Genomic DNA, 17,440 nt, shown 5'->3' with positions numbered 1-17,440 from the left:
CAATCTTGGGACCCACCACTTACCGAGAAAACAGGGCATAAATAACTGAATGAAAGATCAAATTCATCACTTCCATTTTTTTTAATTCAAGTACATACTTACACAGTGGCGAAGGCCCACTCAGTATTCGCTCGCGACCCATACTTCGATAAACCATGTTCTAGATTCTAGACGCTTACTAAATAAAGTATCACATCAGCGAATCAAATAGACAGGCCATAATATAAGGCCTGCTTCTTACGGTTGCGGAAGGCATATGCGAAGGCACAAACTACAGAAGATGACCGCCTAAACTACATAGACTAAATTATTTCCGACATGCGCTGTAGCGGGTATGCCGAATTGAATAAACAAGCAAAGAGGGAAGGAAGCAAACCAATCATCACATAGATTGTAAGCCACGAAGAAGAAACCGAAAAAACTAATCGAAAGTTAAACGAAAAATTAACACACCAAGTCCTTTTTCGATATTTTTCAACTGTGAAATTTGCCTTACCTGCAAAGGATTACTCTAGGATTACGAAGGACAGCTCTAGGGATCGACTAAACTGCTTCGTGGCGAAGATTTTTATATCACCATTCTGTATTACAAATCTAAAAAATACCATGGTCACCATATTTAATATATCATTCCAATGTATTTTAACCTTAAATGCATACCCAACAATGAAAACGCTGCCTATTTGACAATTTAAGATGCGAACGCGGAAAAAAATGTATACAGGTATTGTTCAAAACTAATATTTTCGTGAAAAAGTAGGACACCATAGAAAATTATTGTTTTCTCTTGTTCCAGCACTGGTCTGTCAAGAGTTGCGCAAGACCCAAGTGAAAATGTGTTAAGGCAAGTGCCTACTTGGGAAATAAGGTTGCCGAATCACAAAAAGCGAACGTGAGAGATTAGGCTATGTTATTATTATATGCTATTAAAAACGATTGTTTTTGAAAAAGTGGAATACTTGTAGGCAGGGCGTTTTTTTCATATAACGCGTTGGGACGGCGTTCCAGCACCTTTTTTTACGTATATATTTTTATTCATATTTTTTTAAATTTTAAAAATTAGACGAAAGAATGTTGACGCTTACGTTATTACAATCTATATTTATATAATTCGTCAAAATGATAAAATATGGTATTGTAATGAAAACCTAAATAATATTTCTTTTTTTTTTCAGTAAAAAGTTTGACATGAAGCGAGTTCCTGGACCTTTGTTGTTTAAAAAAATCCTGCTCGTAGGTATAGTAGTACGTGCATATAGTCAGCTGCTCACGAATAACATTATGCAGGGGCGTGCATTCCATATAGCCCCAAAACAAATGCCTACCGTATCGTACTAAGAACCAATGTAACATTTCTGGTCGTCGCGGCTGGTGATATGGTCGCAGATATGGTGTGACCATATCAGCCGCCCAGAAATATTATACGGGTACCTACCCTACATTACTAAGCAAATATTTTAATATCTTGAAAATTTAAAGCATTAACTTAACGGATCATATTGATATATTATTTTGAGAAATAAAAATACTTTGTTTTTTGATCCACTCACATTTTTATTAACAACCAACTAGTTTCGGTAACAACCTGTTGCCCTATTCAGGGTTTAATTTATGACTCATATGAGTAAATGTAAATGGATCAAAAAACAAATTATTTTTATTTCTCAAAATAATATATAAATATTTTAATGAAAAAAGTAACAAAATCATGCGACGGCTTTTTTGGGTGAAGGCTGTCAAATTCAATAGGATTTGGGATAAAAATTCAACCTCCCTCCCTTGGCGACGCGAATTTGTCCGAAATATATGCGATCCGTGATGCCAAATCATCTATTTCACCAGATCCACCTATACTGCTTACCCTGATTTAAAACTCTGCACGCCACTGCAACTATGTATCCACTAACTTGAAGATTTTAGTCACAAAACGCTTTCACTTTTGTTCGTCGACGTGTAGGCATTTATTTTGCAAACTATTACCACCGTGGGGAAGAAATATTATTTCAAACGGATTTTGACTGTATCGTATCAGGAATGATATTTAGTGACCTGGTTAGTTTTATGATTTATTCATAAGTAAGTGTTTAAAATATTTTAAATAAATAAATAAAAATCTCCAAAAAATGGATCAGTTGTTCCTGGAAGACTCGAGTCATCCAAAAAATACCAGATTTTTTCTTCAATGACCCTTATCTGCACCCAACTATTTATAGGGCACCGCATCGGAAAAACGCAAGGTGAAAATTATCATCAATTAGATTAATGCTATGTACTACCATTTCTTGGTCGAACTGCATTTTGACATACTTATATGCATGATAAAACTGTGATTTATAGCTTTTTTACTAGCCCGTTCACCAGTTAAAATATAAAATAAAATAAAAGTAGAAAAACCTATATAGTTGTTGTTTAATTATACGAACATTTATTATATTATGAATGCGAGGTGATCAGTTGGGCACTACATATTGTCCGATATGGAAGATGAATATACATTATGGGATACAAATGGAATAAGTGAGAGACATTGCTGCTATATGGGAAAGGAAACAGAGGAGTAATACAAGTAGAAAACGAAGAATAGCCGCAATGGCTAGTGCAGAACTAGCTCCCTCAAGGAAAATTACCACCACAGACGTATTATGTAAATAAAAGAACCAATCAAATACAAAGTAATATTTCCAAGAAAAGATAATATTCAGGATCAATTAAAACATGAGTAAATATTTGATGTCATAAAGGTTTGCTGGATATTAGAATAATATGTAGGTGATACCGCAAGAAAAATATTTACACTAGATTGAACTAAGCAAACTTCAACACAATGGAATTAAACAGAGAGATAGTTTGACCTAAAACTTCATACAATAAATGGGATGATTTCAACAATTTCACAATCTATTATTGAAAATATGACCAATTGAAATACTTCTGGTGAATAATATTAAATTTGATGACGTTATTTACTCTCCGCCTCCGCGGTGTAGTGATCAGCGCGTTTGGCTATCTTGCTGGATATCCCGGTTCGATTCCCAGGGCGGTTAAAATAAATATAAGCGTGTGTGGTTGTCAATAATGCGTAGAATTGGTGAATGTTACACGTGTGTAAAGTGATCACTTGAACCAGCCTATGGCGGTCTTCTTCATCTTTGATGAGATGGCAAAAAATAATATGAAATATAAGCAATTTTTCATTTTAATATTTATTGAATACTACCCTAATACCTGACAAGCGCAAGACTGATCACCTTCCATTCGTGTATTTAATACCCAGTAATCAAATAGACCGCGAATAAACTTTCTTTAAATCTGGGTAACATTAAATGTAATTGAATATTTGGCATAAAACACCGTTTTTCTATTGAAAAAATATTTTTCTCAGGAATAAATATATGCTTTTGAGAGAAGAAAAGATATGAGTTATTGAAAGGTAAGGAGTTTGAAAAATGTTTAAAAAAACTAATTCCAAGACATATTCTTTAAAAAAAACGGGAGTGGAGAGACGTATGGCCCTACGCGCAGCCGGTTGTTTACTTTTATTTTTGAGGAATAACCCGCAAAGCTCCTACTTTAAGAGGCTTGTCTGCAGGTAGGATAGTAAAGAAATGGAAGGCAAATGTGAAAAATACATCACGAACTCCCAGACCAATTAAAAATAATTCATTTGAATTAATTTTGCAAGTGGCGGGAATTGAACCCGCGACGCCAGTTTCACAGTCGAGCATCTACCCAACAACGCAACGTCATTCTAATTTGCGAGTATGGCCTTTAAAGGAATTACAGTATATTAATCATTTAAATGGAAGAAAATATAATAAATAATATTGTATAATTAAAATATAACTTTGTTGTAAATTCTATACACCATAAATATTTTATTATAACTTAATTATAACTACCGGTTTTGAAGCTAACCGCTTCTTTTTCAAGACTAATTAATACTGATTGAAAGTATTAATCAGTCTTGAAAAAAAACAGGTTTTGCTTTAAATATAAACTATAAATAATATTGTACTTACAATTGAAATATTGATGGAAAGAAACTGCTGATGAACATCATTTTTGTATCTTTCAACTGTCTCTTTTTACTACATCTTACCACGAACATAATATATTATAATTATTCTATTTTAATTGATTCTCTGTCGAACCAATGTAATCACACGAAGTCTATACGAAATTTCACTTTCAGAATGTAACGAGTATGGAGCCTGCGACAGACAAGGGGGAAATCTTGGATAAAGGGCTCGTTAGATAAAGAACATTACGCGAGTCGGAATTTAGAATCAGGAGGCGACCCGACGCAACGGAGGAACAATCTAGAAAGAAGGATGAACGACTGAGAACAGTCGGCTGATGCTGCATGCGTTTGGCGAGGGATACAGAAATAGAATGACCGCTTTCGAGAGGAGAGAAGCCGCCGCGGGCCGCGTTTTCATATTCAGATAACGAAAAACACTAATTATCCTTTCCGGGAGTTCAAAAATTGATGTCCGACTTTCTCTAGGGAATGGGTTCTTTTTACATGAATTTTTTTCCATTTAATAGATGTATTATGAAGATATAAATTATATTTAAAACAAATTAAAAAAGAAAACACCTATTCGAAATATTTTTCAATTATGACAAAATTACACACAAATATCCACAGATATCATTGCTATACAAGTTACATCACACTAACTGACAGACGGACTTCGACGTACATTAACGTCCATACTCCTTTAAGGCAAATTGGCACTGACGTTCATTTACGTCCATATTCCCGGACTGGTTAAATACCTATCATATTATTTTCTGACAACCAAACATAGATGAAGAAGAATATGTAAGTGTGGGCATTTACGGGGCTTACGAGCGTCATGGGCAGGTTAAGTGATCACTTTATACACGTGTAACATTCACCATTCTACCCATGATTGACAACCACACTATTCAAGTTTTTGTAACTCTTACATACATATTTATCATAAATCTCATGTCGTTTTATGTTCGAACTCGCAGCAGCGTCTATGGTTGATTTGAGAAAGCTTTTTGAGATGTCAATATGTAAAAATAACTCCTAAGTGGAGAAACCCAGATTTGTGAACAAGGATTTGGAAAAAATAACCTTTTAATGTATAAAACTTTAATTTTACTTTTATTTTTGACAACTTTGGAATTTTAAAACCGGTTATCGATCAGTGTTCTTATGGATGTTATAAGTCGGAATTGAAAAACTGACCCCAACGCGTCAACAGGTATAGTTAACCTTTTAAAATGCGTATAACATTGTTGAACTTCGTTATCTGACAAATAGTAAATAAATGTCATTAGATCGCCGAGATGTGATCTTACCGCTGATAACTTAATTTTTGGCAGTATTGTTGTTGCTTCGGCTAGGTGCAGTCTACGAACAGGACGCCATTTTGTCTTAAATTCTAGTGATTAGATTGACGTATGACATGATTATCATGGCCGCTAAAAATTGTATCATTTAAATTTAAGCATGTATAATGTTAATGTCTGCCTCCGTAGTGTAATGGTCAGCACGGCTGGGCTACCGTACTGGAGGTCCCGGGTTCGATTCCCAAGTGAGGTCAAATAATAATAAGATATTTTATCACTCTTATTATTTATTCGGTATTACCCTGGACTGGTACCTGAAGCGGAGGGCTGATCGCCTTTCCTTCGTGTGTTAACGATCAAGATAACACTGCGTTTTAAAGATGCAGTGCCCTATGCACCATCGGGTGTGGTTAAGGGTTCAATAAAAAATGTTAACTGGAAGTTTTGAATTTTTTTACATCTGACCGGATTTTTTCGTCCGTTAAATGGAGGTCCGTTATATCGAGATATTACTATATTTATAATTTTAAAAAAAAGCTAAGCGTAAGAATTGTTACTTTTATTGGATAGACGATGTATTACTTAGCGCTCGCGGCATATTTGCAATTCCCAATTCGCACTGGCAGAAATATAACATATGCCTTTGTGGAAATTAAGTAGAGGTTGGCCCGAGGTGTGTCGCCCGTCAGCCAATGAGGAAAGAGGACGCAAATAACGGGAAAAATGGCCGCCGGAAACGCGAAGTGCCAAAATGTTCGACAGAGGTCGGGTTGTCAGGAAAGGCGCGAAAGGACTAAAAATTTTAAATTGATACCGTTTACGTACATGAATTTTTATATTTTCTTTATAACTATTTTTTTTACAACATTTTGAGTGTGTCCGAATACTTGTTCACAAATCTGGATTATCTCCAATTAGGAGTTGTTTTTTACATTATTTTTTAACATCTCAACAAAGATGAAGAAGAATATGGAAGTCTGGACAATTATAGGGCTTACCTACTGTGTACCTACTGTGTTTGATCAATATATCTCGATGTTATTTGTCAATCATAGGTAGAATTTGTGAATGCTACACATGTGTAAAATGATAACTTAACAAAGCCTATGACGGTCGTAAGCCGTGTAAATGCTAGACTTCCATATTCTTCATCTATGTCGAGATGTTAAAAAATAAACTACATTTACGATGCCAAACGATAATTATTATTTCCTCTTCAACCACTACCCGCACCGAGATAGCGCATAAGTAATAAAACCGTATGGATGCAGTGTTAACTTGATCGCGAACTAATTAATATCAAGATTCTTGGATATAATTAATTCGCGAATTTATTTTACATTTTTCATAAATAATTTAACTATAAGTTTGACATTTCGTTTCAATTCGACACAATCGTAATAATTTGGATGAGATCCAACCGTTTAAAAGACCCGGATCGTGGATCTTTTTCACTCAAGTAATCCGTTCACTAATACAGGATCAATTGAGTGTTTTTTTTCAGACAAAGAGATAAATATGCAGATTATTTTATCTCAAATATAATTGAGAGCAGCTAACAACCAAAAAACGTAAAAATATTGCTAGACGTAGGTCAGCGAGTAAGATTTTCGTTGTAAATAGCATCGATACATCATCAAGATTTTGTTACTGTGAAACCTTATCCTTTCAGTCTAAAACCAATGATTCAAGAATCAATAAAGCAGTGAAGCAATGAATCAGAAGACCGGTAAACAAGTCAAGAACAGTGAACGAGATACACTCAAAATTGGGATCAGGTGATTCATTCAATGTGTGAGAGCGGATCATTTAAATCCGTTTGTTCGCGAACGACTCGTTTCTTCGTGTGATTAAACGAGTGTGCGTCCACGTGATTACATTCGAAATTGTTTACTAAATATAATAGATGAAATGATAACTTATTTCTAAAGAAAATTTCATTATATTTTAATTTAAGATTTTTTTATCTTATCACTATGGATTTGCTTAGCAACAAACAAAAAAGATAAAAATAAAAATGCTTCACACGTCAGTGTGGTTTTAACAAAAAAACAATAATAAAAAATAACTCACCGATTATGCTCATTGTTGGCTTTGGTCTTCATCCACTGCGGCAGGGACAAGCCGGAAGAAATCCTCTCTGGGTCCGCCATCTTGAATCTCTGTTCCCGGTTCTTTTCACCTACTTCCGCCTGATTTTCGTAATGATTCGGTAATATTTACGACTAAAACAGCGCTCGCTTCATCCGGTTCGGCAATACTAAATAATTGGCAAGTGCACGGCGAGAGAATGTTGAAAACCAATTCGATTCTAATATAAATAACGCGCCAATAGCAATACCGGCCAACAACTGTACAAACTAAAATTCAAAACTGAGGTGTGATAAAAAAAAATTAAGTCAACCAGTCGCAATCTTGTGAACTCTGCTGGTGACAGTGATAACGAGAATGATAGCGTTATCACGGGCCGGTGAATTCTTATTTTGCAAACAAGTCGGATAAAATTTTAAATTCGAAAAATAATAAAATGTGATTTTATGATGAAATATATAAAAATTTAATATCAAATTTAAGAGAATATAAGTGGTGACGCTATGAGCGGGGACAATTTGAAACTAAGAGTATGTTTTCGGCAATTTGCTGATCTGAAAAAAATTCAACAAAAAATGTTATAAGCACTGAAACAAAAATAATTTAATTTATGTGTCTTATACGGTATTTACAATATATCTCAAAAATTAAAAGAAAAAATACTTTTTATAAATTAAACCTTACTACGTCTTAATTATTAATATAAAATTATTGATAAGTAAATGACATATAATATAAAAAAACATTTAAATCTGAAGAAATTGTACATGACTTGTTTGTAACAATATAATTGATTTACATTTTAATTTAATTTTAATTCTTTGAAGAAAGCACTCAAGAATTTTGAGACTAACAGCTGCAGATAAGTCACAAAACAAATGCAATGGATTCAAAAAATACTATTATAATATTATACCCAAGAATCTTTTGACATAACTATTTGTTTGATTATATCCAGATTAGTGTAAAATAAATAATTTTCCATATCGCTCACTCTTTTTAACGTCATTTATCAAAAAACTAGATTTTTTCAAGATATTGTTTTTAAAGTTTAAGAATATAATGAAATGTATTAAAAATAAATATCAAGCCACTTATGGAACTTTTTACTGTGCAACAGATCTTTTTAGGTAAAACCTGAAGGTTTTTTCTCCATTTGAAAAATATTTAGTACACTTCAAAAAATAATTTAACAATACCTTTTTATCAAAATGCATAATGAACACTTTCTGCCCTGTAGCGGGTAAATATTATGATAAAAATATGCTGCTTTTGCTGGGATATAGTGCATTTTCTGGGCACTCCGAAAACATGAACAACTAAAAATTGTTGATTTTTTATTTATGACATTGTTGAAAGGAGTGAGTGATATGATTTCAGTCAATTGTGAAATTTTACAAGACATTCATTTTTCTTACTTTTCAATAATACATTAACATGGCAAACTTTACATTGATATAATTATATATTGACAAAAGATAAGTGATATTTTGAGTTATTTATACTAAATATACTAAACTTTCCCTATAGAGAATGCATCTGGTTGACCTTACATTTCTTCAGTTGGCACTGTAAACTTGACAATGAGATCCTAATTCATGGTGAAAAATCTATCTTTGGATTGAAAAAAGAAAATCCTCCGATGGACCGGAACAAATTGATTGTTAAACCAGAGACCGATGTATGACAAGTTTAAAATAAATTTTTAATTTATTTTAAATTAATAATATTTAATAGAACATTCAATTAATCACTTCATTACAGTAAAAAAATTAACTCCATGGTGAAGTGGTTTGCGCATTTGGCTACCGTGCTGTAGGTCTTGGGTTCGATTCTAAGGGGGGTCAAAAAAGGAGATTTTTCAATCAAATGATCATTCACTTTAACCCTGGACCGGTACCTAGGTGCAGGACTTTTAAAGTTAATCTTTCATCAAACTGATTCAATGCCTTATACACCATATGGTGCGGATAACAGTCATGGGAATAATAAAATATGATATATGGTTTTATGGAACCAAAAAAAATTCTGGTTATTTTTGTTGGTTCCATAAAAGTGTCAGAAAAGAAGACTCTAAGAAGCATACCAGGCTAGAGTCTTTGAGATAGGATAAGAAACGCCAGGATCAGGGAAATATGTGAGATCGAAGATGTCGTTAGGTGAGGAAGGCAACAAAGGAGACAATGGTATGCGCATGAGAGGAGAATGGAACCATCCAGACTCCCCCACATTGCAGTGTACGGCCAACCCCATGGTTGACAACTCCCGGGAAGACCACCAAAGAGATGGGTCGATAGCTGGGAATCGACGTTGCAGTAGGCTAATCCCTCTTAAAAACAGGCCACAAGGCCTACTCCAAGAAGAAGAAAAAGTTTTATGCAGTACTTTTAACTGATTACCGTAGAACGGGGCTACTTGAACTTTGATGTGTTACTTGAGCCCAGTACAAACAAGAGGTTTAAATCTGTATTTGGTCTACAATAATGAATGTATCGTGACAATAAGTGTCACCTGACAGGGAAACAATGAATCATGTCGATACGTTTATTATTGTATACCAAATACAAAACTATTTTTTTTTGTACTGGGCTCAAGTAACACATCAAAGTTCAAGTAGCCCCGTTCTACGGTACTAAAAATCGTTCTTGCAAAGAAATTTGGCTTTCAAAGAATCTAAATTGCTACACTGATGGTATTTTGATAATGAGTTTGCCCATTACTGAGACTGATTACACCAAAATTATATATGAAAAACATGGGTGGTAGTACCAGTAAGGTCCAGATAAGCATGGAGATCGGAGGCAGTATTGAACAGTCACCATACTAACAGTAAACTTTAAATATGGTGACTGTTTGATGATTAATCTCCTGTTTATAAATCACAGAATGGCTTCCTTGTTGATATAATGTCCATAACGGGCTTGCTTATTATATTTTTAAGCAGTCTGTGATATCATGATCAGTATTGTTATTTAGGCAATGCATTCACCTCTCTTTTCCTATCTTTATTCTAAGACAATTGCTTTGAATTTATTCTCATATTCATCAGCCTACCCAGTTTTCTACATTCATCTTAGTTTTTCAATATATTAATAATCAAATAATAAAATCCTTGTTTAAAATTAATGTTAACATTGAATATTTTTTAATAAAAACATAGTATAATAGATATCCCTACTAAAATAGCAGACAATATTCTCGCAAGAGGAATAAGATTGATGCATTTGGCAAGCAAGAAGAATAAAGCTCAACTGGTAAAATAATGTTTTTATTACTATGCCAAATTAATTCAAATCATATTTCAATGTGTTAGGAATGCTCCTAAAAGCTGTCTCCAAATAAAACCTTTCAAATTAGACGTCACGACATGCATACAAATAAAAAATAATAAAAAACTACATAATAAAAAAATTAAATGGTGTGGTTGAATTAAAACATGAATACTTACTAATAAATTGGACTGTTCGAAACTCATTTCTTTATTAAAATGCATGGCGATTATTCCGTTTCACTCGGTTCTCAACTCAAGATTTTGACAATTTATCAACGACAGCGAGATAAAATGGCAACTGTTGAATTTAAAATATTGCCAGGTGATTAAAAAATACTTACATTTCATTAATGGATACAGGTAAAAAGTGTGACGTTGAATGCCATAACTTTTTCGCCAGAAAAAATAACCAATTAGAACTGAATTACACAGAGTATTTATCCTGCAGCAATACAATAAGAGAGATATTTTCTTGTTATCTTACCCTTAAAAATACAGTTTTAATGATTTCGGAATTCTTAGCGCATATACAGCTAACACTTTTTTCATCATTCGTCGTTCACTTTTTATATTACCATTTCAAAGCTCTGAAATGGTAATATAAAAAGTGAACGACGAAGAATAATAAGAAGAGTGTTAGCTGTATATGCGCTTAGAATTTCGAAATTGTCAAAACTTTATTTTGACTTCATGACTTACGGTTTTGGAATATCTATTCCCTCATCAGGACAACAATGAAGAAAATATATCTTGAGTTAATTAAATACTAATTTTGTTTATGAATTAACATTCATTCATTATCTTAGAAAGAAATGTTCATAGCTGATAACAGCATTTGATTTGGTGGTTGACTGACCATTGTCAGTATTGAATTTTAATTTGAAATGTTTACCCAAATCTTTTATCAATGGTTGAGCTTCGTCTGAATTGAAATTGAAGTCAAAATTACCAATCGTAATCATTGTTATTTTGTTAAGTTCTTTTCCCAACAATGATGCACTTTGTACAGTGGAAGTGTAGACTTCATAAATGGGTTCAGTAGTATCATCATCTCTGCATTGTTTGATATGCACATAAATAGCTACCATTGTAATTATCTGACCATTTTTTGCAATTTATATTTTATTGCACTTATGTTACCATTCCTCTATTTAGTAAGTCCAATGCAGTTTTAGTTTATTTTCTGCATCTATTTTATAAAAATACCATTCGTACGTTATAAGTCTAAAGTAAAAAAAACATCTTTTATAATCTTATTTTTTCGGTCATGATTTGAACAAATGTATCAAAATTAATGTATCCATTTTGATAACACTTAAGTAGTTGAGATTTCTAAGATCTGTTGAGACTTACAGTAAATATGGGAATGTGAAATAAGTTATCCGAGCTTCAAACCAGAATACTATAAACGGACATTTACTTTTTCCTCTGATCCATGGTAGGTAAATTGCCTTACCGCGCATAAAAACGTTTGCATTCGGAATTTGAAAAGCAGAGAACATCTGTGCTGGCAACATAAAAATAGACATAGACAAGAAATGAAGTAGGTACCTATCAATAATGAGAGTATTTTTTTATTATCTTTTTGTCTATACTCCTTTTACGTCATTTTCAAGATCATCTGCCAAAAGCCAAAATACAGTGGGTAAAAAATAAAGTATTTATTGAATTTTCAAATATTACATAAAATGTCTGCTACTAAAAACGAAACTGCCTCTCCGCCCAGTGATGCTCAGTTGGAATGGATTCAAATGAGACGTGACCTGACAGATATGCGTGGAGAAACAGCCCAAGAAAAGCTATACAGAAAAATATCATCAAATCCTTTTATACCAATTGGTTAGAAAAAGCAATTAATTTATCATACAATACTAACACAAAATAGTTCATCTGCCGTTAGATGATAATTGCGTATTATTAATGTATTGCGCCGCAAATTTTCTTAACGTTTTTTTAAAATATATTTTTTCACAGCTGCCAATCTGTGCAATCCGACTGCGGTGCCGCCAAAAAAGGTGTTTTAACTTAACTTCATTCCGTGTTTTAGAAACTATTTTTTATTGATTATTCTCTTCCAGTTTATCATCTGTACACAACATGTCAACATAATAAAACTCTGTTTTCATTTCATTAAACTAGTTTTGAACTTATTAATGGATCCGAGATTAAACCTCCTTGATTTTCACAGTGGTTCAAATACTGCAAATAAAACATCAAACCATATTGATGTTATGGTGGAGACTGACCGGAGCATTTCGTCGTAACGTAACATCGTAACATCGCTTGCAGCGAGCATGTTACGTTACGGCATTGCTGGCTGACCGCGATAAGTGCTCGTTTAGAACACAACTGCTCGCTTGTGGCCTTGTGCTCAGTGTTGCCATATGCCAAACCAAAAAATCTGAATAACAGTCTAGAAATCTGTATCAAATTTGTATAGTATCAATAACCCAAAATCTGTATGAATCTTTGCATTCGTAGTCAAAATTTTGGATGATGAAGACGTGATTCTTGGTTCTGTGATTGTAATCAATTACAGCTCACTCCAGATGAAGAAAAAAAAAGATTCCCCGCAGTTTGAGGAATTTCCCACAGATTGGCAACTTCGGTACTGACCTAAAATCCCATCCGACTTCGGATGGAGCATTCAGAAGGAGCGGCGAGCAGCTCGGCTCGCTGTACTGACTGCCTGAATGCTCGCATCGTAATATGTTACGTTACGATGGAATGCTCCAGTCAGTCTCCACCATTATAATGCTAGCAAAGCCCCACTTTAGCACAATATGTGTTTGGGTTAGCAACCGCTGTGCATGCATGTTCTATACTTTGAAGATAAAGGAGGACAGGAATAGTTTTTGGCGAATATGTCATCTTTACTGAGCTCGTCAATCATATATTTAAGCATGTATTAACTATAACTTTCATAATAAAATTGTATTCAGTATTTTATTTGAAAAAAAGAAGCTTTAAACTTTACCACTCACAAAATTGGTGACACTTTGCCAATTCATACTTTGGAAGAAATCGCTCACTCCTTTCAAGAACGTCATAAATCAAAAAACTTGATTTTTCAGGAGAACGTTTTTAAAGTTTAAAAATATAATACAATGTATTAAAAATAAATATCAAGGCACTTATTGAACTTTTTACTGTGCAACCGATCTTTTTAGGTAAAACCTGAATGTATTTTCTCCGTTTGAAAAATATTTAGTATATTTAAAAAGATTCTTAAACAATACCTTTTCTTCAAAATGCAAAAACAACACTTTCTGCCCTGTGGCGGGTAAATATTAAGTTAAAAATATGTCTCTTTTGCTGGGATATAGTACATTTTCTGGGCATTCCGAAAACATGTACAACTAAAAATTTACGAATTTTGATTTATGACGTTCTTGAAAGGAGTGAGCGAAATGTCACTTGCAAAAAATGTGCAGAAATTAGTACTATAAGGTATGGTTCTTTACCATGTAAAAAAAAAAACAAACCTAAAACTAACTCTCCATTACGTCCCTTTCTTGCAGGGGTAGGCAAAGAGAATAGAATAGCACACTGCTCTGTCTTTGCAAACAATCTTAGCCTCTTCTACATTCTTGCATCTTTTCATACATACAATTATTTTAAATACTTTATCATGCTAAGCCTTCCTTGGTCTTCCTCTGGTCCTATTTCCAATTATATTCGCCTCATAAATTTGTTTCACCTTTCTTTCCTTTCTCATTCATACAACATGTCCAAACCATCTCAAAACATCTTAATTTTATTGATAAAGCTCATCTCAGCCTAGCATTTTTTCATTATGTTACCATTTGAACATCTATCATACATCTAAAATAATATTAATTATATTACAGAACAACGGCATAGAAATTTAGCATTTTTTCCAAACCTGGCATTAAATGATGAATTTTTCTACTATTTATACCATATTTAATATCATTGCCATCTTGTGAAGAAATCACATTACATAGAAGAGTCCTGAAAGACTCTGTGGTATGACTCAACTGTATTTTTTCCCTTGTTAGTGCTCAGCATTTAAAAAAAAAATGTTGGAATTTTTTCATGTTCCCTTTTTATTATTCTAGGTGCATTAGCTACTGTGGGCGCTTTGGGGTACGGATTATGGAGCTTCCGTAAGGGAAGACAAGCGATGTCCCAGAAAATGATGAGGATGAGGATAGTGGCTCAAGGATTAACAGTTGTCGCGCTCGGAGTGGGAGTTGCTCTTGCCGGCTCCAAATGATTTGTACTAAAATTGGATCGCATCTCAAATATTTACATTAATTTACATCGCCTTTCTTTTTGTTTTTAACATTATTAATATTTCATCTCATTATTTCTCGTAAAACGAATTTAAATTTTAATGTCCATCGTTTATTTTTATCTCTAATTTATTTGTAAAATCATTTTTCTTTACAGACAGTTTATTTAGTACATTTTTTCCTGTTTCTGTGTACATTAGAGGTGTGATCAATAGATGACTGTTACTTTTTCGGTTACCTGAATGGCATAATATTCATTACCGTTTCTCGGTTTATATTTCTTTCCAGCTTAAGTTTTTTGATTTCTCAAATATATTAGAAGCTAGAAACACGCATTATGTAGCCTAATTTGTGCACTGATTGGATTAAAACGATTAAATCCAAAACCGAATCAAGTAATGATATCTTTCAAAGCAGCTGTTTAATTTATATTTTTAATTTGTTTGCCAATGTCAAGTGTAAATTTAATCTTGATTCCATTAAATATTATATTATATAACAATGGATAGTCTAGCATGTTTACATTGTCCAAAGATGTCATGGTGATTAAGCATTTTATAGCATTTAAAGATTAATATTTTTGATCGGTTTAATATTTTATTTTGAATCCTGAAGTCCATTTAAAGATGAGATATCTTCTTTTTTACTTTTTTTTTATAATATGTTCATTATTTCTCAGTTATCACTTGACTTAGCTGTAGGATTTTTCAGAGACTTTTTATAGAGATAAATGTTTTGTACATAAATAAGATACAGAAAACTGATAATAAATTAGTTGCAAAGTTTATGTGAATTTTATTTTCCTTAACCCAGAGTGAGAATAATTTGAGATGTAAAAAATGTGCATTTTATTGAATGTACATAAAGTCAAAGTTGAGATTTATTTTTTTATTTGATCTAAATTTTATTTAATTAATTTTTCCTCGTACAAATAAGTGCAAACTTCAATTAGTAATGAGCCCTCACTAAGTTTTTCCATGATGAGGGAACATTTACGGTACTTATTTATAAAATTATATTTATGTGTAAATTGTCTATATCATGCAATATATTTCAGATCTATTTCCTTTCCTACATTATCCAATTATGAATACCTATTTTACGCGTTATTTTGTTATTTTTTAACTATGGATAGTGGAAGCAGGTTTATTGCATAGTATTCAATGTTCCTTTGACAAAACAAGTATGTAATGTGTTACATTTTATTTGATGTGTTTCTGTGTTTCAGATCTTATTGCTCTATGTTTATTTTTATAAAGTACCGTAGACTTGTGTTACTTGAGTTCAGTACAAAAAAATTTTTTGATCTGTATTTGGTCTACAATAATGAATGTATCGACATGGTTAATTGTTTCCCTGACACGTGACACTTATTGTCACGATAATTCATTATTCATTATCATCGTTCATTATTGTAGACCAAATACAGATTTAAATCTCTTTTTTGTACTGGGCTCAAGTAACACATCAATGTTCAAGTAGCCCCGTTCTATGGTAAGTCAATGGTGATTTGTGTATTTTGCTGCAAGTAAACAACACAAAATAATACCTGAGAATTTTGCAAGATTAATAATAAAATTCCATTTATTAACATGTGATAACATGTATAATGGATTGCTTTTCGTTAGGCAAATATGTTTACATTTAGCCTTTATTATTTACAGCAAAGGGAAATTACGATTCATTGTTTATAGTAATTGAATAAAACACTTGACTCTGGCTTTTTCGGGAACAAATCTACCAGTAAGCAGATAACCCGAGACGCGTTATATTTCGAAAATCACTTAAAAGTAGGTTCCACAATTATAAAACGAAATATGTTCTGACTTTTTAGTTAGTTATCAATTATGATTGTCATGTATTAAAAATGATTCAATTCAATATTTTAGGTTTCATTTTGTTTTTTAGAAAGAATAGAATGAAATAATTGGACATTTTTTGTTGTTGATTTTTTAATATTTCTGTGTTAACATGTACATTAATTATGTGGTAAATTTATTTACGATTCATCCTGATAAATCAAGAGTTATAAATACATAATTGTTTATTTATCTCTCTAGTGTAAATGAACAAAGCTAAATCTCTGTTATTTTTATTATCTAGGAGTATGAATATGCTGAACATGCAAAAACCAGAATAAAAGAAACTCGTTTTTAATAATTTTATAATTAAATTACGAAACATGCTTTAACAGATTCATTTCAACCATGTGTATCAAATGTAAAAATAAATATTATTAATAAAAAATACTAAACCTGACACAATCTAATTATAAATTCTGAGATTGAAAAAAAATGTAGGTGGGAGATGAGAGATACTTCCAGACCAGACAAATTAAAATAAACCTCTTTTGTATTCAGTTTATAGTTGACGGCAGTCAAACCCACCATACGAGTTTCACAGTCAAGCATTTACTTAACTACGCCACAGTGTCTGATTTTAGCTCTTGGAAGATGGAGATGTTTGTGTGTCTGGCTGTCCAGGTATTTGC

The 17,440-nt window shown here is 32.7% G+C and overlaps 2 protein-coding genes across 3 annotated transcripts in view; one reads left to right on the top strand and one right to left on the bottom strand.

Moving 5' to 3' along the window:
• LOC148312830 (uncharacterized) overlaps window positions 1–10,990 on the bottom strand; it is a 50,407-nt gene extending 39,417 nt beyond the window's left edge. Inside the window, exons 1-2 of one of the 2 annotated variants that reach the window (XM_088272143.1) lie at window positions 10,868–10,990; window positions 7,402–7,973 (exon numbers count right to left, since the gene is read on the bottom strand). In XM_088272143.1, coding sequence (XP_088128269.1) covers window positions 7,402–7,481 — 80 coding nt within the window. In that variant the 5' untranslated portion in view covers window positions 7,482–7,973; window positions 10,868–10,990. Of the gene's footprint in view, window positions 1–4,019; window positions 4,395–7,401; window positions 7,974–10,867 lie in introns of those variants that run through there. The other variant, XM_088272160.1, reaches the window with a different exon arrangement.
• A 1,307-nt stretch (window positions 10,991–12,297) lies between these two features.
• Window positions 12,298–15,734, top strand: LOC148312829 (HIG1 domain family member 2A, mitochondrial). The gene is made up of 2 exons (XM_088272123.1): window positions 12,298–12,529; window positions 14,773–15,734. The coding sequence occupies exons 1-2, from the start codon at window positions 12,379–12,381 to the stop codon at window positions 14,928–14,930; spliced, it is 309 nt and encodes a 102-aa protein (XP_088128249.1). The 5' UTR covers window positions 12,298–12,378; the 3' UTR covers window positions 14,931–15,734.
• Window positions 15,735–17,440: the final 1,706 nt, after the last annotated feature.

This window comes from Brachycentrus maculatus, unplaced genomic scaffold (genome assembly GCF_059751285.1).
Source record: "Brachycentrus maculatus isolate JH-2025_06_01 unplaced genomic scaffold, ASM5975128v1 h1tg000031l, whole genome shotgun sequence".
In the NCBI taxonomy this organism is placed as follows: domain Eukaryota; kingdom Metazoa; phylum Arthropoda; class Insecta; order Trichoptera; family Brachycentridae; genus Brachycentrus; species Brachycentrus maculatus.
Note: the sequence above shows the minus strand (reverse complement) of the source record. Positions and strands in the feature narration are given on the sequence as shown.

Coding starts and splice junctions, on each gene's coding strand:
- LOC148312829 (XM_088272123.1), top strand. CDS start 12,379: ATGTCTGCTACTAAAAACGAAACTGCCTCTCCGCCCAGTGATGCTCAG. Junction 12,530..14,772: donor AAATCCTTTTATACCAATTG/GTTAGAAAAAGC, acceptor TTATTATTCTAG/GTGCATTAGCTACTGTGGGC.